Consider the following 21,691-nt stretch of genomic DNA (forward strand, 5'->3'; position numbering starts at 1 on the left):
ACCTCCACAAATCCACCCTTGTTATAGCACTCCCATAGACATGCAGAGCACAGAAACTGAAAGAGTAAACGTAGGTGGAGTCATTCAGAAGGGGTTGCAACTGAGTTTCTCCTTAGGCAAGGACAGCAAGCAGGATATTCAGTGTACAGAGCAACATGACAATACTGGATAACTCAACCCTTCTGCCTCTGTATCTGTACCTGTACCTCACTTGTATATTCATTAAATCTTGATTAGGTTAACAGGCTGTATGCCTTCCACAGCTCTTAGTTCTTTCACTATTATTTTTAAAACTAGATGTAATGAATGCCTCTTAAAGGAGCTTGCCCAGCAGTTATGTAATGGCAACAACTGTAACTCCTTAATCCCCTCTCCTTCTCTGGACTCTGAGTCATGCTGCATATTTGATCATAGATTTTTGTAAAACCTAATCAAATAATGATTTACTGAAGCAACACACACAAAATGCTGAAGGAACTCAGCAGGTCGGGTAGCATCTATGGAAATGAATAAACAGTTAACATTTTTGGCCGAGACCCTTCTTCAGGACTGGAAAGGAAGGGGTAAATGCCAGAATAAAAAGGTGGGGGGGGGGAGAAAGGAAAAGAGGATGGCTGGATGGTGATAGATGAAGCCAGGAGGGTAGGAAAGGTAAGGGGCTAGAGAGGAAGGAATCTGATAGGAGAGGAGTCTGAGCAGAGGAGAAAAGGAAGGAGGAGAGGACCCGGGGGGAGTGATAGACAGGTGATAAGAGTTAAGAGGCTAGACTGGGAACAGAAGATGAGGAGAGGGGAAAGGCAATTTTTTTTACCAGAAGGAGAAATCGATATTCATTAAAAATCAGGTAGGTGGCTACCCAAACAGAATATAAGGTGTTGCATGGGGAAACATGCCTTCCTCTCCAGTCTTTCACCTTCCCCTCCTGCCTGGCTTCACCTATCACCTTCTTGCTGTCCTCCTTCCCCTCCCACCTCCACGCCTTTTTATTCTGGCATCTTCCCCTTTCCTTTCCAACCTGCTGAGTTACCTCAGCATTTTGTGTGCTGCTTTGGGTTTCCAGCATCTGTAGAGTTCCCTGTGTTAATAATTTACAGAGCTTCTGCCTTCTTAACCATGCCTTGATCCCTGCTTGAAGGCAAGTAGCAGCATTACTTCCAATAAATCTCTGCCAACCAGAATTAACTTACATGCTTGTGGTACTGTGAGGTGATATCTTTAAGCCTTAGCACCTACAGAAAGAGAAAACCAGTTTAGTCATTGTTCAATATACTGTTTCCTTGGACACAGCTAGAACACAGTGCTGCAACAAATGAAAAAATGCTTAATATTAATAACTCCTTTTAAGCACAAGTCAAAGTGTAATTCCACACCAATAATATGTCTACTAGGTGCATATAATTCTCCAAGCAGGTTAGTCAAGGAAGAACTTAACTATCCCAAGTTACTTTTCTATTTGCATATCACCACAACATTTTAAATTGAGTTACCTTTTTTACATGTGAGCCCTCAGGTATTGCAAGAAATGCGATAATGATCAGATCAGCTGTTTCAGACATAAGTATTCATCTGAAGAGTGTGGAGAACGTTGTCAGAATGCATCTTTTACATCTAATGTGAGGACCAGAGTAGATCTTGAAGAAGGTTCCAGTCACATGTCACAATCCCTCAGTACTGCTTTGGAATGAGAGACTGGAGCTTGTATTCATGGCCCTGTAGTGTTGTTGTTTAACTTGTGTTGAGATTCTCATAATATTGACTAATGGTTAGTCATTCTCATAAAACTGACTTGAATACTTATTCAATGTGGTATATATTAAGATGCAAGAAAGAGGCAGAAGACCACAGGAGCTGAGTTGTCCGCAGCCAATGTGAGAGGGCAGGTACAACACAGTGACTTCCTTTAGTCAAGTTGCGCATTGTCTGGGGAAATCACAGAGAGAATTACCATGTGAGACCAGGTGTGTATAAAGATAAGAAGATGGGAATCTTTAAGAAATATTTAAGTTAAAAGCTGTTTTATTGGTTTTATGATTCTTGAAAATAACATATCATTCAATTTGCATAGTAGTTTATGGACATCATTGTATATGATAGATCTGGGGTGTATTACAGATGTTTAGCCATATATTGTGCTCTTGGTTTTGTCTAACTGAAGTAACTTTTTATCAATTTGTACAGCCCAGTTCAATCACATGGCCTTTTGGAAATAGCTGCTCTATTATTGAAGGCAATAGAACCAATGTATTTCCTTTTGTCTTCAATTAACCTCTGGGCCTTTTAAATAAATAAATTTTACTGTTTAAAGAATGCTTTGATATGTTATGGCCTTCTGCATGTGTGGTTAACTGTAAAATGGACTTTTAGCCAAGTTACTTGTTTACTTTTTTGCTATTCTATTTATATAAAACACCAAACATGAGATTTTCAGTATCCTTGGGTGAAAAATAAAATGAAGCACAACAGCACCGTGGTGCTTTAAAAGATTAAACTGTTTAAACTTGCTTCTGTATCTGGTGCCTTTCCTCACCCGTGACAGCACATGACCAGTTAATACACAAACTGCAGTAAAATCTGTGTTGTTGAACAGTATGGCAAACTGTTTTGCAGCCTTGTAATGATGCATTGCTGATCCAGCACAAGTGGAGAAATGCCAGGCCATTTTTTTTCTTTCTGGAACAAATTTGTTTATGCTACCTTTGTACACAATGTTGCTCCACTAAAAGACTAGACCTATGTTTTATTTATTGGAGCAAACTGGGAGTAAGAGTACTATTAATCTGTGATATTTCAATGGTTTGTTTATACAGTCCATCATAATTAAAGCCTGACAAAACCAAAGTAATCTATTATAAATTTGCTGATGTCATCCCTTTGAAAGAGCTCTCTCATCTATTTTCTTAATGCTACTTCCTGCACTTTTTTCCTTTTTTAGTTTGTATCTAATTCCTTTTGAAAGTTGTTCTTAAATCATCTGCTTTCATTCTTCCAAACAGCATATTATAGATCATAATAAATTTCTGCAAAACAGATTTCTATTCCCATCCCTGAGCTCCTGATCTTAAATGTGCATTCACTTTCTCACCAATGCAAACATGGTCCCCTGATCTGGCTCTTTCAAAACACTTCATAATTCTGAACACTGGGTTAAATAGCCACTTGGCCTTTTCTGTTCTAAGGAGAACAAAACTAGTTTCTCTAGTTCCTCCTCACAATACAATTTTTATAATTAAGTAGAAATATTAGAACTAGTGTTTGTTTATTTCCTTGTCATTACAATGTGGACTAGTGCAGTGCCCTTTAAATTCCCAGCTCTAATAAAAAAATGTTGGCAACACTTTGAGAATATTCTGGGAGGAATTCACCTTTCTAGTTAAACTAATTCCAGTAAAGATTTTCAATACTCTTTAACCCCTTGAATGCCTCTATTTTCTTCTTTTTTTAATTATTTGAACTTCTTTGTGTAAATCATCCTTAAAGTGCAAAATTCATCTGCTTTAAAATGTTTGTTCTGGCTTCATCTGGACTACCTCAGATGCGAGTCAGACCAACTCCTTCTAGGTATGATTCAGCAATAATGTAGTTCATTTACCCATTGTACTTTCCTCATAGCCATAGCTCAATATAGTTATTTAATGGCAGAAATAGGATCTAAAGGTTATGACCTATGACCTTCATGGAATGAAGAGTGCATCGTGCTTGAAGGAATAAACCATGGCTAAATTAAAGCATCCTCTATGCAGAACATCAACTTTATATGCAATGCATCCTCTCAAGAATTTTTTATTAAATTAGTCCTGTCAGTTGTCCAAAGATGGAGGCTTCTGTAAGCAGTGAATATAGGTCACTGACTCCTCAGAGTTGTCACTATGATGCCATTGGTAATGGAAGCTTCTATAGTCAGGAAGGGTTCTCCAGTGAAAAGTCATGCAGAGTGACCAAGCCTTCACTCAGTTTACATTGTTTCCCTTCTCCTCCCCTTCCACCCAACCCCCAGTCTGAGATAACAATGTCACCAGTGGAAGATGCCATCACAAAACATCCCATAGCATTTTCCAGCGTTGCGCTCAAACATATTTGTCATTAAGAACTGACATCAAACCAAAGCCTTTAACCAAGTCCAGGTCTATTGAAATAGCCATACACACCATTGGCATTGGGGTGACTGGAGTATTCCTGAACCAGAAATAAGGAGGAGTGATACAGTAAGGAGTTATTGAACGTCGAGGACAAGGACTTGGCCTGGACCGCGGGTTGCAACTTCTTTGTGTTATTTGTTGCGGTTTTGCTCCAATCTGCAAAACAAGCAATAAAATTTTAAATAATTCAATACATACTGTTGCTCAATTATCTTAAAAAAAACCCATTTCTTTTCTATTTAACATATGTTCATTTGGGTATTTCTGATTGTGAGTGTTACTGTCAGACAAGCTGCCTGAGTGGGCATTTCTCCCCATTGTTGTTTCTGTCGAGGTGGCACATTACAGGTGGGTGAATCATTGTTTCTTGTTTTATACTCAAAGGTGAAATGGCTCAAATGACTCTTTAAGCTTCAAAGTCAGCTCGAGATCCTGATTTTTGAATATTTGAAGTAAGAACAGGAAAGCTAGGAAAGCCCAGGTGCTGATTTTGATTTATTCAAGCAGAAGCCTCTGCAATTTTTAGGACCTGATCTAATGTAAGTTTGTCATGGAAACTGAAGGATGCCAAAATAAAAGGTCTTGGTAACATTAACAGTTTCACAGTTCCAACAGTTGAGATTGGACAGAAGCAACCAGCAACTAGGCATATTCATATATATGAACTTTAGATGCACTTAGTCCTGAGAACCTGATTAAAAGAGTTTATGACTTGAAACAGGCAGGGGCTTTGCATACCTGGTGCTAACCTGGATTGTTACAACAACTTCAAACCCACTTTGAGACCTGTACTATTCAAAGCATTTGGAAAGGGGAAAAAAAGGTAGCTCTCAATGCTCATTAACCATTTGTAGATCTGCAGTGTTCTCTTCTGTAGGCTTCCATCACATTTTAAAAAATCTATTATAGGCAACCCTTTAAGATTAGGAAGTAGACAGCTGACATGAGTGCTGAATACCTCAGAAGTAGGATCACCGTACACAGGAAATAATCAAATTTTTGCTCTTTTTCTAAGACTGATTTCTAATAGTTAAACCTTTAATATTATACATGGCAGGAATTAGTTTAATGATTGATGGCATTGTTAGTATTGCTTAGCCATAAAATCCAAGTGTGAAGGGTGCTTATCATGAGATACAGAAATTCTTCTTGTTTACAATGGAATTAGTTGCACTGGTTACTTTTGAGGGACAATGTTTTCTTCACAGTGACTGCAAAGTTCACCTGGTGATTTGTAGTGGCCTTGTAGAATTACATGAAAAGCAAGTACTTTCTGGAAGAGCTCAGTATGAGATTTGGCCACGAGTTAAGATTTTGACTTTATAAATTATGACCTGCCTTAAGCTGAGCTTTCTCAATGATCCCAAAGATCTTAAATTCTACATTTTTCAGAAATTAGTTTGAAATCTATGACAATACAACCCTGGAAAAAGTTTCGTAACAAACCAGAAGCTAAAAGTGAAGAGGATAGTTTGAATAGTTTGTATTCAGGGACAGACACAGTCCCCTAATGTGGTCTTACTTGGAGGTAGGTGCAGCATAGTTTTATTTATTTATTGAGATACAGTGCACAGTAGGCCTTCTGGCCCTTCGAACTGCACTGCCTAGTAATCCACCAATTTAATCTGAGCCTAGCGGGACAATTTACGATGACCAATTAATGAACCAATCGCTACGTCTTTAGACTGTTGTTGGAAACCAGAACACCAAGAGGAAACTCATGTGGTCACGGCGAGAACGTACAAACTCCTTACAGGCAGTGGTGGGAATTGAACCTGAGTTGCTGGTACCTTGAAGCATGGTGCTAACCACTATGTACTGCCCCATAGTTGTTGAACACTAGTCAATATGCCCACACCCCAAGAATGTGATTCAAGTTGCTTCCTTACCTGAATTCTCAGCCAGCCTCAGCTTGCCACAGCACAGATACCTCCTCCACTGTTTCTGAACATTCTCTTTGACCAAGCAGTGAAAGATGAAGATAAAAGTTCCTGCAGAAATATAAAACACATGGTTTTCAGCCTACTGATCGAGAGGTTGCCTGTGGTTCAGCACTTTATTTGCCAAGGAAGAGATTCCTGCTCCAGAGACTTCACCTCAAGAACTCACACTGACAGACCAGTGCAGTGCCAAGGGAGGGCTGCATATCTGATACCGCCAGGAAAGACATAAATAGAGGACTGGTCTGCTGTCTGACGTAAAAACCCAAGTCGCAATCTTTCAAAGAGAGGAGAAGTTATTTCTGTTGATCTGCCTAATATTTATCACTCAGTCTGCATTTTAAAAACCAACAATTTTGCTGATGGCTAAGTATTGTCCATGGAGTATTCCTGGGGATGTTGTTGCAATGCATGTACAAAGACACATGAAAATGGAAGCAGTAGTAAGCCAGCTGTCCCATCAAGCTTGCCCTGCCTATATCTGCCCCAGGGTCTCATTTTCTCTTCAGTCATTTTTCCATAGTCCTCAATTCACCAAATTTACAAACATACAGTTATTTCCTCTTTATATCTCTCCAATAATCCAACCCTACAACACACAGCATAGAGAACACCAGAGGTTTGTATGAGAAAACATTTCTAAACACCTCAGTTTTAAATCATCATCTCCTACAGATATTTCAGCTTATGTCCACTCATTCCAGATTCTTCCATGAGTGGAAACATCTCCACATCTACCCTATCACATCCCCTTAGGATCTTATATGCTTCAATAAGATCACCCTTCATCCTTCTAAAGAAGGGAGATCATACTTTTAAAGCTGTTAATCATGGGGCAATCCTCTCATCCTCAGAGTAAGTTCTTCTGGGCTACTTCCAATGCTATTACATACTTTGTTAAATAAGGAGACCAAAACTTTATAAAGCCCTGGTGAGGCTTCACTTGGAGTACTGTGAGCAGGATTGGGTCCCTTATCTTAGAAAGGATTTGCTGAAACTGCAGAGGGTTCAAAGGAGGTTCATGAAAATTATTCCAGGATTGAACAGCTTATCATATGAAGAGCATATGATGGCTATGGGCCTGTGTTCTCTAGAATTCAGAAGAATGAGGGGTGACCTTACAGAAAACTATCAAATGCTGAAAGGCCTTGATAGAGTGCACTTGAAGAGGATGTTTCCTATGGTGGGAGAGTCTAAGACAAAAGGACTCAGCCTCAGAATATTGTCCTTTTAGAATGAAGATGAAGAGGAATTCCTTTAACCAGAGGGTGGTGAATCTGTTTAATTCTTTGCCACAGACAGCTGTGGCTATTTATATTTAAGGCAGAAGTTGATAGGTTCTTGATTGGTCAAGGCATGACAGGATACGGGGAGAAGGCAGGAGATTGGGGCTGAGAGGAGAATTGGATCATCCATGATGAAATAGAGGAACAGACTCGATGGGCCAAATGGCCTAATTCTGATCCTAGATGTTACAGTCTTATGGTCTTAAAACTGTACACAGTACTCTAGTTGTGGTCTCATTAATACCCTTTGCAATTATAATAATATTTTTTCTCTCTTTAACCTATAGTAATAATGGCCTATAAGCCTCTTGCCTTTTTAAATGTCTTACTACATCTGGTTGCTGTCATTGTGTTTCATGCACAAGAACACTCCAGTCTATCCTATCCTCCATTCCTTAGTGCAGTGACTGTGTTTTTAAAGTGCTGCATTTGCCATAATGGGTGTTGCACCATTCGGAAAAGGCTGAGAAAAATACACCTCCTTTTTGAGGTGGCATCTAATTGGTCTACATATTACCTGGCCTTTCTCAGTCCAAACCTGAGTATTCCTAGTCTCAACCCATAGGCATACAGAATCCCACAATCTGTGGAGATACAAAGAGAACTGAAAACTGTGCAGGTTCAATGGATAAAGTTCCACAATTACTTTAAGCTTTGCTGATGAGACAGCTTGAGGATGGGGATAGACTTGCAGGGACACTGTAAGTAAAAAGAAGACAAAGTAACAGCTACAATGAGAGAATGGTTTTGGTCTGCACTGCAATAAACAATGTTGAAAATGCAACACAGACAAAATGCTGGAGGATCCTCAGCAAGTCAGGCAGCATCTATGGAGGGGAACAAAGGATCCACATTTTTCTGAGACCCTGCATCGAGACTGGAAAGGAAAGTGGCTGGAGGGGGTCAAGGTCAACCTGGCAGGTGATAGGTGAGACCAAGTGAGGGGAAAGGTGAATGAAGTAAGAAGCTGGGAGGGGAGAGGTGGGTGAGGTAAAGGGTTGAAGAAGAAGAAATCTAATAGGAGAGAACAAGCGACCTTGGATTAAAGGGAGGGAAGAGGGGAAACGGAAGGAGCAGGTAAGGAAAAGAGGAGAGGTGAGAGCATGACCAGAATGGGGAATGGATAAAAAGAGAAGGAGGAAAGTGGGAATAATTACTGCAAGTTGGAGAAATTGTTCCTGATATCGGATTGGAGGCTATCCAGGCAGAATGTAACATGTTGCTAATTCAAACTGAGTTTGGCCTCATTATGGCAAATGATTGCCATGTCAGAATGGGAATGGGAAGTCAAATTGAAATGGGCAGGCTTCAGCAGGTCCTACGTTTTGCAGTAGACAGAGCAAAGCTGCTTGACAGAGCCATCTCCAAGTCTGTATTGGGTCTCACCGATGTAGAGGAGGCTGCATCATGTGCACCATATAAAATAGATGACTCCAGCAGACTTGCTGCACCTGGAAGGACTGTTTAGGGCCCTGGGTGGTGATGAGGGAGGAGATGTTGGGGCAGATGTGGCACTTGCATACTTGCAGGGATTAGTGCCAGGAGGGAAATCAGTGGGGAGGGACACGTGAACAAAGGAGTCATACAGAAAGAGATCCCTATGGGAAGCAGAGGGGTGGGGGAATGGAAAGACATGTTTAGTGGTAGAATTGATTTGGAGCTGGCCAATGTTGAATAGAATGATGCTCTGGAATCAGAGGCTCCTAATTATGAGGGCGGACATGCGAGAAATGAAGGAGATACAAATGAGGGCAGAGTCATTGGCGGTGGAAGGGAAATCCCATTTTAGGAAAAAAAGTGAACATCGCAGATGTTCCAGAATGTAAAGTTTCATCCTGAGTACAGATACAACAAAGATGGAGGAAATGAGAGAATAGTATTCTTACAAGTGACAGGATGAGAAGAGGAATAGTCAAGATAATTGTGAGAGTTAGTAGGCTTGTAAAAGATGTCAGCAGATAGATGTTTCAAGAGATAGAGACAGATTGCTAAATGGGAGAGAGGTGGCAGAAGTGAATAAGTAAATATAAGAGCAGGATAGAGACATAGTTGATGACACTTATGGGCTCAGCATGGGTGCAGGGTGTAGCAGCAATGCAATCATCAATATAGTGCTGGAAAAGTAGGGGAGTATTATCAGTGTAGGCTTGGAACATGGACCATTCCACTAGCTGACAAAAGGGCAGGCATAGCCTGGGCCCATACCATTGCCAATCACTACACTTTTTGATTGAAATACAGTGTATTGACTTATGAACAAAGAAACTGCTCCTTTAACGGTAACTCTACCAAAAAAGCAAGATACTTAGAAGGAACACACACAAAATGCTGGAGGAACTCAGCAGGCCAGGCAGCATCGATGGAAGGGAATAAACAGTTGTCACTTCAGGACTGACTAAGAACCTTGGCCAAAAACATCAACTGTGTAGTCCACCCCATTGATGCTTCCTGATCCGCTGAGTTTCTCCAGCAGTTTGCATGTGTTGCTCAAGATTTGCAGCATCTGCAGAATCTCTTGTGTCTAAAATACTGAGAGGGCTGGACTTAATGGAGCCATTCAATTTTATGAGGTACTTTGAGACCATGAGTTGAATTGTCCCCTAAAACCCTGGCTTTCTCCTTCAGGAACCGGTGGGTCACTCAGACTTTTCATGAGATGATCATATCCTCTTGGTAACAGAATTGAGTCTAACTTGCAATCAGTTGTGGTAGATAACTTAGAGTGTTTGCTCACTGGATCAGTGGTAATTAATACATACCTTGCAATGTATTGAAGATGGCAAATAGATACATAAATGGAATGTTAACTGGGGCCCATGCAAAGAAGGCAAATCCCCAGGTGATTCCCAGTAAGAAGGTGAGGCCAGTGACACTTCTTATGTTTTGTAATATACTCCTTTCTGCATTTTGATGTTGCTTCTGATTTTTGATTCGGCAGAACTGAATCATCACTACAATGAACATGCTGATGTTCAGGAGGAACATTACACAGAAATAGGCTACGGCAGCAACATAGAACACAATGTCGTCATTGATCCAACAGCTGAAACACAGGAGAAAAGCATGGAGCTGGTTAGAAAATGGGTTCCAATGTTGCTGAATATTTCCTTTCTTTTAATGATCAGAAAAAATTTGTTTTTATAACGTGAAATTGCACAAGCATCTTATTTCACATTGAGCTGCAGAGTGAAGTACTTCACCTGAATTTAAATAATTGCAGTTGGAACCAGCATTGACCCAATGTAAGACGTGTCATTTGAATAGCAATAACTAAGTTGCATTTTCTCTGATTTACTGTATCACCCATTTTGTACGAATTCATTCATGACAGAGCTAGAGTTTTACAGTTGTAGGCTTCTTTGCTAATTCAGAGCATAATTACTTGCGTGTGAGCTGGATATACAGTATCTCATGGTAAGAAGTTGGAGCCTAGTGATTCACCCAACTAAATATACAGTCAACAGAGATCAGGAGCTCCCACCCGTACATTCTTACATCCTTGCTTGGTCCACGCAGCCAATAAGTTGACTAGTGTAGGATTTGCCTCTCCTCATTCCACTCAAGTATCCAGGTAGGGAACTTTGTTGCCTTCCTGTACTATGTCTTGCAAACTTAGAAATAAGTCTTTTATAAGTCTGTTTGCCATGTTATTATTGCATGTGGTGTAGAGAGGCAAAGTTCCAAAAGCAAAAGCAAAATTAATGGGTAGAAATAATATTTCCATTGCTTATTAACTAAAATGTCTTCTGTAATCGACAACAAATTTGTTTGCTTGCTCTGCAGACCCACTTACAACATATCGGAGGTCGTGTTGGCGGTCTTGTCATAGTGCCCAAGTCCATAGTTGTCTGGACTTATGATGAGGACGATGGCAATCACAATACTGGGAGTTCCTATTTCAGTCAGGAAGATTACAGTTAGCAAGCTGCTTATAAATACCAGTTGTCCTACTGTATTTTAGGAAAAATACACTGCTACAACCTAGACTTCTTTAATTCAGCATAAATACATAATAAAAAACAATTTCTGCAAATTATAGGGCAATTGCAATAATTCCTATTATCATCTCTCTTACTTATCCCTTTGTGTTCCTGCTTATCTCTCTCTAACTTCAGCCTCCTGTCTATACTCAGAATTATATTATTATTTTTTGCTTGTACTCCCTCAGTGTATTGTGGGGAAATTATCTATATACAGTAATGACATAGAAAAAGAGTTTTTCACTCTATCAATCCAACTTAGTCTGTCTCACCACTCCCCTCTCCTCTCTATATTGCCCTCCCCAACAGATCCTGCTTGACCTGTGGAGTTCCTCCAGCAGTTTGCAGTCTCTTGTGTCTCCAAAGATACTCAAAGTTTTCCTGCCCTGGTTGTGGTTCAGTCTGCACCACAGAACACATGCATTCGGTCCATGGGTGAGGAGAATACTTAAGAGCTTGTGAGCTTCTAGTGTTCTTTTTCTGAAGGGAGCTCTGGCTTCCAGTTGTTGACTGTATTCAAGGTTGTCTGGTGGATTTTGTAATAGTGAGTGAATTGCATGGAGATTGGAACTGACACACAGAACACTGGGATCTGGAGTAACACATAAAACGCAGGAAGAACTCAGTGTGTCAGACATGGAAAGAAATGGATAGTCAGTGTTTCAGGTTGAGACGCTTCATCGGGACTGAAAGGAAGAAGGTCAATAACTAGTAGGTAGAAAGGTGGAGCAAGAGCTGGCGGGCGATAATTAAATAAGGTATTGATAAGTAGATGGCAGAGGCTTGGGAGGGGATAGAAGAAAGTGACAAAGGGCTGAAGATAATGAATGTGATCAGCAAGGAAGGTAGAGCATGGAATAGAGGGAGAGAGGTAGGGAGGGCAATCAGTGGGATGGGTGTGTAGGTGAAGAGCAGATGAAGAGGGTGGAGAAGGGAAAGATAAAATATCAAAAACCAGACAGCCATCATCTGCCTTTCACATTCCTTGCCTGGACTCACCTGCCAGATCTTGCTCAACCCCTTGCCCCCACCTCTTTATATTGGCCATCTCCCCTCTAATGTTCAGACCTGATGAAAGGTCAGAACACAAAAAGTCCATTACCTTCTGCAGTTGCTAGTTGACCTGCCAAGTTCCTCTGACACTTTGTGTGAGGAACTGATGTACAAGATTATCCACAACGTTATTGAATGATGGAGTAGATAAAGGAGACCAAAGACCTACACCTGTTTCTACTGCTTTTGTTCCATCATCATTTATGTTGGGCATCATACAGAGTTTGGAAATCAACTTCTTTTTAATATGAAACAACATACTTTTCAAGAAATGGAATTACTTTGAAATGCCATGAGAAAAAATTGTAATTTGTCTTTGATTCTAAGTGTTATATATGAAAAGCAGTTGCACAAAGAGATACAAGTCAGCAATGACGTCAACCAAGACTGATTAAGATCTAACTTTACAAGCCGGGTGAAGGATTTGCTGACTGTAACATGCAAAGAAAACTATTAATAGAGCATGTTCTTCAAAGAACATATGGGGCAGGGAGCTATGATTGATGGAAGTAGCTGTGAAACAAACAAGTGCAATTGCTTTCATTAATATGGTGTCTTGACGTGAGAAGGTTTTATCTATGACATGTAACTTTGACCTACAGAATATACATGCTTCATAATATTGGTGGTTCAAAAGGGAATTTTAGATGTTTTAGGTGTTGTGTGGGGGCTTGTGGCAGCCTGTGTCACAACTCCCAAATTACAAATTTCACTAGCAAACCTCAGAGGTGTTACCAAAGTGAAAAATGTCAAATGGCAGGTTAGGGATTTAGGAGAGAGGCTGTGGTAGCAGCCAGAAAAGATGGGTTGAGGTCACTGAGAGAAGAAGGTTGTCGAGGATGATGGTAATGCTTGAAAATGAAAGAGAGCTAGATGGGGCTGGGTTCTTCAAAATGACTGGAACCTGGGTTGGACAATGGAAAGAGAAATACTGCACAGCCTAATCATCTTCCTTGGGGAGTCCACCTCCACACTCCTGCATTGACCTAATGCACAACAAAAGTCAACTTTGTGTATGACATTTTCTTTTTAACAAGAAAAACTTTGGACTTACTTACCCCAACCGATGATGCAGAATTTCAACATGTACTTGCGCACATATGTGTTAAATACTTTAACAAGAGCCAGGTACATGTGGATAGCTTCAAGGCTCATCCATGTGAAGGAAACCAACAGGAAATAATGGAGGAACACAGCCACTGCAATACAGAGACCCCTGATGCTGAAGCCCGAAATCCATGAATCAATGAGGAATGTCAAATTGAGAAATAATAGGGCAGTACACAGATTTATTAGGATTTTTGAGGGATAGTCCCTGCGGAGTTTCCTGAAAGAAAAATGAAAAATTGATTTGTTACTAGTCATTCATTCATTAGTGATCACGGTGATCATATTTCCATTTTGTTATACTGTATGGATTTAAATTAGGGCAAGGAGGAGGGAGAAATAGTGGAATTATGCCACATCAAACTAAATTAATCACAAATGTGGGAACTTGTTTATTTCTTATAAGAACACTGTAAACACTGCCCTACATCCTACATCCACTACAACATCCAGAGTTGGTAACTACTTGATTTTGCTGCTTGTGAATTGATGAATACAATGCTAGGCAAGCTGATAAATGTCATTACTCTGAATTACTTTGTGGAGGAGGGACATACTTCAACAGTAATAAGTTTGTGTTTTGGGCTTTGGGAAAGCAGTTAACAGCCGTGAAAATGAAAGAAAGTCTCCGAGCTTTCACTCATGTGGCTTCACAAGGGAGCCTGTAGGTGCTGCAAACCTGGAGAAACACTCAACATTCCGGAGGAGTCTATGGAGGCAAATGAACAGTTGATGCTTCAGGTCAAGCCCTTCCTTTCCAAACTCGATAAAGGGCTTCTTACAGGCTTTCTGTTTTAATGTAGAAACAGTCAGGCTCCTCCTCCCAGTTACTAAATAACCTCACTTATGGAAGCCAGAATTTATGTAAATTCTCCCATACAATTTTCAAACTTGTAATAATAATAACTTGCTTAATAGATATAGCCATTCCAAACACAGAAGCCAATAAGTGAAAAGCAGCCTGAAATATGTTGAATTAAAAGAGGAAGTTGAAAGACTATAGGACAGGAACAGGGTATGCATCAGAATCTTATTTAATATCATCATCCTTTCTCTTGAAATTTGTTATCTTTGTGGCAGCAGTGCAATGCAATACATAATAATACAAAAAACCTGTAAATTACAGTAAATATATATATATAATAGTTAAATTCCACTAAGCTTACTTGTCTTTAATTTGGGTGCTTTTTTTTGTTAAATTCTCTTCCTTTGTAGCATATTGTTATTGTATGCTTAATTTTGCACTGTTTTAATGTTCCTCTTTGGGATTTGGGTATTTTAATTTGTAAAATGTTTTGAAAAACTAATAAAAAAATTTTAAAAATATATTAATAGTTAAATTCAATAAGTAGTGCAAAAATAGAAACAAGAAAGTAGTGAGGTACTGTTCAAGGGTTCAGTGCCCATTTAGAAATTGGATGGCAGAGGGGAAGAAGCTGTTCCTGAATCATTGAGTGTGTGCCTTCAGGCCTCTGTTCCTCTTTCCTGATGGTAGCAATGAAAACAGGGAATGACCCGGGTGATGGGGTCCTTAACGATCCTGTTGGTACTATCCACAACTGGTGTCACTGCAAAATCACTACACAATAGCATTAAATAATCAGGCATTCGCACCAATATTTATGTAGATCTCCAGAAAGCCACAATACTAAATACCACTAGAAAAGTGTGATTTTCCTAGCAATTGAGAAATGAGTGTGCTTGGCAATGCCTGTACCTCAGGTTTACCAGCTTGAGCTGAGAAAAAAAGGAAAATAAATCAAAATATTCAGTGGTATTCATTCATGACTCAATATAGTGTAATGCCCTGGTTCACGTATTTATTGTTATGGCGTAGGTATTTCACTTTAGTAGTTCTGTAAGAGCACTCTGTTCTGCTTTCTGCCTGTTTGGGTTATTGTTGGAGATAAGGGATGATGGGGGATGTGTGCCATCCAATTAGGATGGTGGAACTGGGGGAGAGGTCTTTGGTGAGGGACATTAAAGTTGGTCTTGAGGTTTTTTTTGGCGGGAGATGAACAGAGAAAAAGCTGGAATGAACCAGTCGTAGGATTCGACCCGCTGCGAGACTGTGATTTGATGAAACTCGGTGGCAAGATCATCTAAGGATCAGTGAATATTAATGAAGCATTGAGCTCCACCTTGTGCACATTTACCTTTTTAATTAAAATAGACCCTCTGCTTTTCCTTCACTAACCCTTCAGTTAAGGCTCATAACTATAATTCCTTTAATTGCATGCGGTATACTGTCTGTTATTTCGTGACACTAATTTTTAGCAGGGCAGCAAATTGCACAGCATCCACACAAACCGATGTTTGGGGTGGGAGATCTGTCTCGATCTCACGGGTTTAGCGAGACCAGAGTGTGCCTTCCCTAAACTTGCACAGCCAAGGAAACCAGGGGTTTTCAATAGTATAACATATATTCTATTACATGTTGAGTATCACTTATTGAAAATCCCAAAATCCAAAAACTTCTGAAAGCCAAAATGTATTTGAGCACTGACATGACGTCACAATTCCACAAGGCCTGGCATGGTTCCTAGGCAATGTTCAGGTCACTGTGCACCACAGTCTGTTCTGGGAACTGATTTCACTTATGTAGTGAACAGAAGTTAATAAAAAAATTGTAAAACACTGCATTTAGCAAAAAATTAAGACGTTGATTTTGTATTGAAAGAGTAGATTCATCAGCATTGAAGTGAACGTATATCGCTTAACGGTAAGCTGATCATGAAACACACAGAGATCTATCATGACAAACTGACAATTAAAGGTAGTTATGAATATTCAGCAGGCTGGTTGCAGAAATTTAAGAAGAGGCATGGCATTAAAATTTTTAAAGATTTGTGTGATAAAAGTTAAGTCAAGTCACTTTTATTGTCATTTCGACCATACAGTACATAATAAAAATGAGACAATGTTTTTCAGGACCATTGTGTTACATGACACAGTACAAAAACTAGACTGAACTACGTAAAAAAAAATCAACACAGAGGAAGCTAGACTAGACTACAAACCTACACAGGACTGCATAAAATGCACAAAAACAGTGCAGTCATTACAATAAATAATAAACAGGACAATAGGACAAGGTGTCCGTCCTGGCTTCGGGTATTGAGGAGTCTGATAGCTTGGAGGAAGAAACTGTTACATAGTCTGGTCGTGAGAGCCCAAATGCTTCGGAGCCTTTTCCCAGACGGCAGGAGGGAGAAGAGATTGTATGAGGGGTGCATGGGGTCCTGACGAAGGGTCTCGGCTCATAATGTCAACAGTGCTTCTCCTTATAGATGCTGCCTGGTCTGCTATGTTCCACCAGCATTTTGTGTGTGTTGGTTGGGTCCTTAATAATGCTGTTTCCTTTACGGATGCAGCGTGTAGTGTAAATGTCCGTGATGGTGGGAAGAGAGACCCCGATGATCTTCTCAGCTAACCTCACTATCCGCTGCTGGGTCTTGCGATCCTGCAAGATGTCTGCTGATCAGGAAGCAGCAGAGAAATTCATTGGTGAGTTTGCCAAGATCGTTGCTGATAAAAGCCTAACACGTTGAATGACTGCATCAGTACGCATGTGTAATAAACAAGTGTCAAACAAAGACTGCTTACTGCGAAATTCAGAGTCAGAAATTATGGCGATCCCAAGCTATCTCATTTTATATTCCAAAATCCAAAAAAATTCCCAAATCTGAAACACTTCTGTCCCGAAGCATTTCGGATGAGGGGTACTCAGCCTGTAGCTTAATTATGGGTGATTATTGAAGGAAATGGAAGGATTAGGCATGAAGTTCTGAAATTCTGGTCACCCCATTGTAGGGAAGATGTGGTGACTGTGGGAAGAGTGTAGAAATGGTTTACCAGAATGATGCTTGGATTAGAGGGTACTAGAAGGTGTCACAGTTGGGTAGCAGTTAGCTCAACATTTAAAGTGCCAGAAATCAGTAGTTGAGTTTCAATTCCTATTGCTATCTGTAAGGAGCCTGTATCTTCTCCCCATGACCATGTGGATTTCTTCTAGCTACTCCAGTTTTCTTCCCACGTTTCATGTTACGTTGGCATCGGAAGCATGGTGACACTTCCGGGACACCCTCAGGTCACAATGGTTGTTGACATTTCACTCTATGTGTTGATGTATATGAAACAAACAAAAGCTAACCGTTAGCTATAAGGAGACAGTGAACCAACTTGGGTTGTTCCCTCTCGAGTATCAGAGGCTAAGAGGAGACTTGATAGAAGTTTTTAAAATTATTAGAGGTACAGATAGTGTAGCCAGTTGGAATCCTCCCAGAGGAGAAATATCAAAGACCCGAGGGCATGCTTTTAAGGTTACAGGGGAATTTTAAAGTTGATCTGAGAGGCAAGATTTTTTACAGAGAGAATGGTTGTTGCTTGGGATGGGTTATCAGACATAGTAGTGGAAGAAGGCAGTTTGGAGGAGTTTAAGAGGCTTTAAGATAGACATGAATATGAAGGGACTGGAGAGATATGGGTGATACACAGGAGGATTACATTTAGTTAAAATGGGTATTAAGATCGGCAAAACATCACAGGCCAAATTACCTGTCCAATGCTCTAATTTTCGGTGATTATAGCAAGTATGCGTAGAATGATATGACATAGATTACTATTGAAAATTAATTTTTCTGACACTTGGGAATCAGCTTATGGGCAGTTCTTAGGAACACCTATGCAAACTGAAGACTACCCTGTATTTTACTTTGGAGGGGCAGCTCACTGGTTCTAACATTTAGGGAAAGAGAGGGAGAGATAATAGTGTCGAGACCATTGTAGGATCAGCTATGTTGGCGAATGGCGAAACAGGCTTGAATGGCTGACTAGACCATTCTTAAAGTTTCTCTTTAACTTATTCTTTTGCTGGTTCTTAAAGTTTTATGTTCTTACAAGATTTCAATTTTACATGACATTCACAGGTTTCCTGCGCTTCCTGAAACCCAGTCATGAAACAAGTGAATGGAAATTTATGAAGCTGAGTAGGAACCAGCATTTAGAACAAATAATAGAACATAGAACAAATGCTATTATCGAAGGTTATGGGGAAAAGGCAGGAGAATAGGGTTGAGAGGGATGATAAATCAGCCATGATGGAGCAGACTCAGTTGGCCAAGTGGTTTAATTCTGCTTCTGTGTCTTATGTGCTTATGGTCTTAACAGCACAAAAACAGGAACAGGCCTTATGACCCACTAATTACATGCCTAACTAATCTAATTTTTTCTGCCTACATAATGTCCATATCTCTCCATTCTCGGTATATTCATGAGCTGATCTAAGAGCATTTTCAAAACCACTATCATATTTGCCTCCGCTACCAATCATCCACCAACAATGTAAGAAAAACTTGTTCTGCTCATCTTTGAACTTTCTCCCACTCACTTTAAATGCCCTCTGGTAGCAGACATTTCTGCCCTGTGAAAAAGATACCAGCTCTCTACTCTATGTTTGCTTCTCATAACCATAAACTCCTAACAGGAATGTGAATAAATTCTGGATATCAATAAATACTGAGCACTCATAGATGCTCACTCAGGACAAGTATTATTGAAGAGTGAGGAGTTAGGCATTGTAAGTTAATTTGTATCAGAATGGATAACAAGTGACTGTCTTAGATCACACCTCAATCGGTGAAATCCATTTATAAGAACTTTTTCCGCTACAGGTCCACACCCAACAGCTGAAGGAGAACCCATATGCCAAGCCCTGTGACCATTAATAACTTGGCATTGTTAAAAAAAAAGTACAAGTGGCATATGTGGAATGTCTTTAACATAGTAAAATATTCCAGTTAAATCACATAAGGAAACAGATAATCACAAGTTAATCAATGGATTAGCTTATAACTAACATCTTAAATGAGGAGAAGGGCATGGAGAATATAGGGGCATCTGAGGTGGGAAGAAGAACATTCAAGATAAAAGTCTAGTTTCTGAAGCGATACTAAAGAACCTTTCTACTGGTTGTGTTTATACTGAATCCAAACAATGAAAAAAATACTTTTGCCATTCCAAAGCCAATTAACTTGAGCAATTCAAATACAAAATAGCCTTGATATATTGATCCAAACCTTTATTTTTGTCAGTGTCATAAATCCTCATAAAAATAGATGGACTTTCTATGTAGGAGGGGATGCGTGTTTTAAAACAGACATCTCTTTTCTACTATGCAAGTCCTAAATATGTCAAATGCCTCATTAATCAAGATTAAGAATAGATTAGCTAATGACATTTTTAGCATGAGGAGGTTTGCCAAAAACATTTTGTACAATGTTGGTTGTATCAGAGAATAATTATCTCCAACACCAGCCTGAAACCTGAACCTGAATCTTGTTTCCTTTCTGTTCTTCCTCACTAGCAAGTAGTGTGAAGCATGGGGGGATAGTCCTGTTTTATCATCATGCACTAAAGGTCTTCATATTTAGCTGTGTTTGGATAGTGAATGTAAACAAACATGGGATCAGGAGAATTACCTCAAAGCCCATAAACCCAAGACAAGATTGCAGTATAGGTTGCTTGAATAGTACCAATGGTCTACATTACTAAGCAATCCATGACTTAGTCCATGCTAAGAATATGTCCCTATGAATAAAGAGTTACTACATTGAAGTTTAAGAGAGGGGGAAAGTATGAAGTCAAGTTGATTGAAGACAAGTGGTATGTGGACTCTTAATGCCCGAGGACTTGAATACAAGATAGAGACGTCTCGCTTCTTTTGCAGAGGGTCTTGGTAAAACTGCAACTGAAATATTGTGAATATGTTTAATAGGTCTGGTGTTTCTGCTACAGGAAGGAGATACTTGAATTGAATTGAATTGAATGATCTTTATTGTCATTATACATAGGTACAATGAAACTCTGTTTGGCTTCCTCTCAGGCAATCAAATAGAGAGGTAGATAAAAACAAGACTGTAATGGAAAAACTGCATTAAATGGATAAGTCACAGTAATGTCACAGTAATGCACAAAGTGCCATTAGTGCAAGTATTTGAGTCGTTGTGTGTGCTCACAGTTTCAGTCATCGTCCTGTGGGAGTGGTGTGATGGAGGCCACAGCTCTAGGATAGAAGCTGTTCCTCAGTCTATTTGTTCTGGTTTTTAGTGTCCTGAACCTTTTGCTGAAAGAAAGTGGGTCAAACAGGGAGTGGCCGGGGTGTGTGGTGTCTCTGGTTATGCTGATTGCTTTCCTCCTGAGTCTGCTGGAATAGATGGTGTCCAGTGCTGGGAGCTCCATCCTGACAATTCGCTGGTCTGCCTTCACCACACGATGCAGGTCTTGTCGCTCAGCAGCTGTGCAGCTAGCATAACACACTGTGGTGCTGTTGGTCAGGGTGATTTCAATTGTGCTTCTGTAGAAGTTCAGCAACAGCTTTTGGCCTGTTTCAGCTTTCTGAGGAAGACGAGTCTTTGTTGTGCTTTTTTACAAGCATCGAGGTGTCGGTGGTCCATGTCAGCGAGGTGTTGGTGGTCCATGTCAGCGAGGTGTTGGTGGTCCATGTCAGCGAGGTGTTGGTGGTCCATGTCAGAGAGGTGTTGGTGGTCCATGTCAGAGAGGTGTTGGTGGTCCATGTCAGTGAGGTGTTGGTGGTCCATGTCAGTGAGGTGTTGATGGTCCATGTCAGTGAGGTGTTGGTGGTCCATGTCAGTGAGGTTTTGGTGGTCCGTGTCAGCGAGGTGTTGGTGGTCCGTGTCAGCGAGGTGTTGGTGGTCCATGTCAGAGAGGTGTTGGTGATCCATGTCAGCGAGGTGTTGGTGGTCCATGTCAGTGGGGTGTTGGTGGTCCATGTCAGAGAGGTGTTGGTGGTCCATGTCAGCGAGGTGTTGGTGGTCCATGTCAGCGAGGTGTTGGTGGTCCATGTCAGCGAGGTGTTGGTGATCCATGTCAGCGAGGTGTTGGTGATCCATGTCAGCGAGGTGTTGGTGGTCCATGTCAGCGAGGTGTTGGTGGTCCATGTCAGTGAGGTGTTGGTGGTCCATGTCAGCGAGGTGTTGGTGGTCCATGTCAGCGAGGTGTTGGTGGTCCATGTCAGTGAGGTGTTGGTGATCCATGTCAGCTGCTTTGACAACATAACTCCAAGGTGTTACTTGGAATTGAAGGAGTGCTGAGAAGGTTAGGTTCAAGGAATCCTAGAATTGTACAGCACAGAAGTAATCTACTCAGGCTATCTTGTCTATTCCAATTCG

At 40.4% G+C, this 21,691-nt stretch overlaps 1 protein-coding gene across 1 annotated transcript in view; it reads right to left on the reverse strand.

Moving 5' to 3' along the window:
- The window catches only part of LOC132392335 (adhesion G-protein coupled receptor G2-like), a 35,298-nt gene that overhangs the window by 1,491 nt on the left and 12,116 nt on the right, over nucleotides 1-21,691 (reverse strand). The window contains exons 9-14 of the mRNA XM_059966152.1: nucleotides 13,454-13,722; nucleotides 11,156-11,255; nucleotides 10,122-10,405; nucleotides 6,026-6,127; nucleotides 4,146-4,292; nucleotides 1,188-1,229 (exon numbers count right to left, since the gene is read on the reverse strand). Of these exons, the coding sequence (XP_059822135.1) occupies nucleotides 1,216-1,229; nucleotides 4,146-4,292; nucleotides 6,026-6,127; nucleotides 10,122-10,405; nucleotides 11,156-11,255; nucleotides 13,454-13,722 (916 nt within the window). The 3' untranslated portion in view covers nucleotides 1,188-1,215. The remainder of the gene's footprint in view (nucleotides 1-1,187; nucleotides 1,230-4,145; nucleotides 4,293-6,025; nucleotides 6,128-10,121; nucleotides 10,406-11,155; nucleotides 11,256-13,453; nucleotides 13,723-21,691) is intronic.

Source organism: Hypanus sabinus, chromosome 4 (genome assembly GCF_030144855.1).
Source record: "Hypanus sabinus isolate sHypSab1 chromosome 4, sHypSab1.hap1, whole genome shotgun sequence".
NCBI lineage: Eukaryota > Metazoa > Chordata > Chondrichthyes > Myliobatiformes > Dasyatidae > Hypanus > Hypanus sabinus.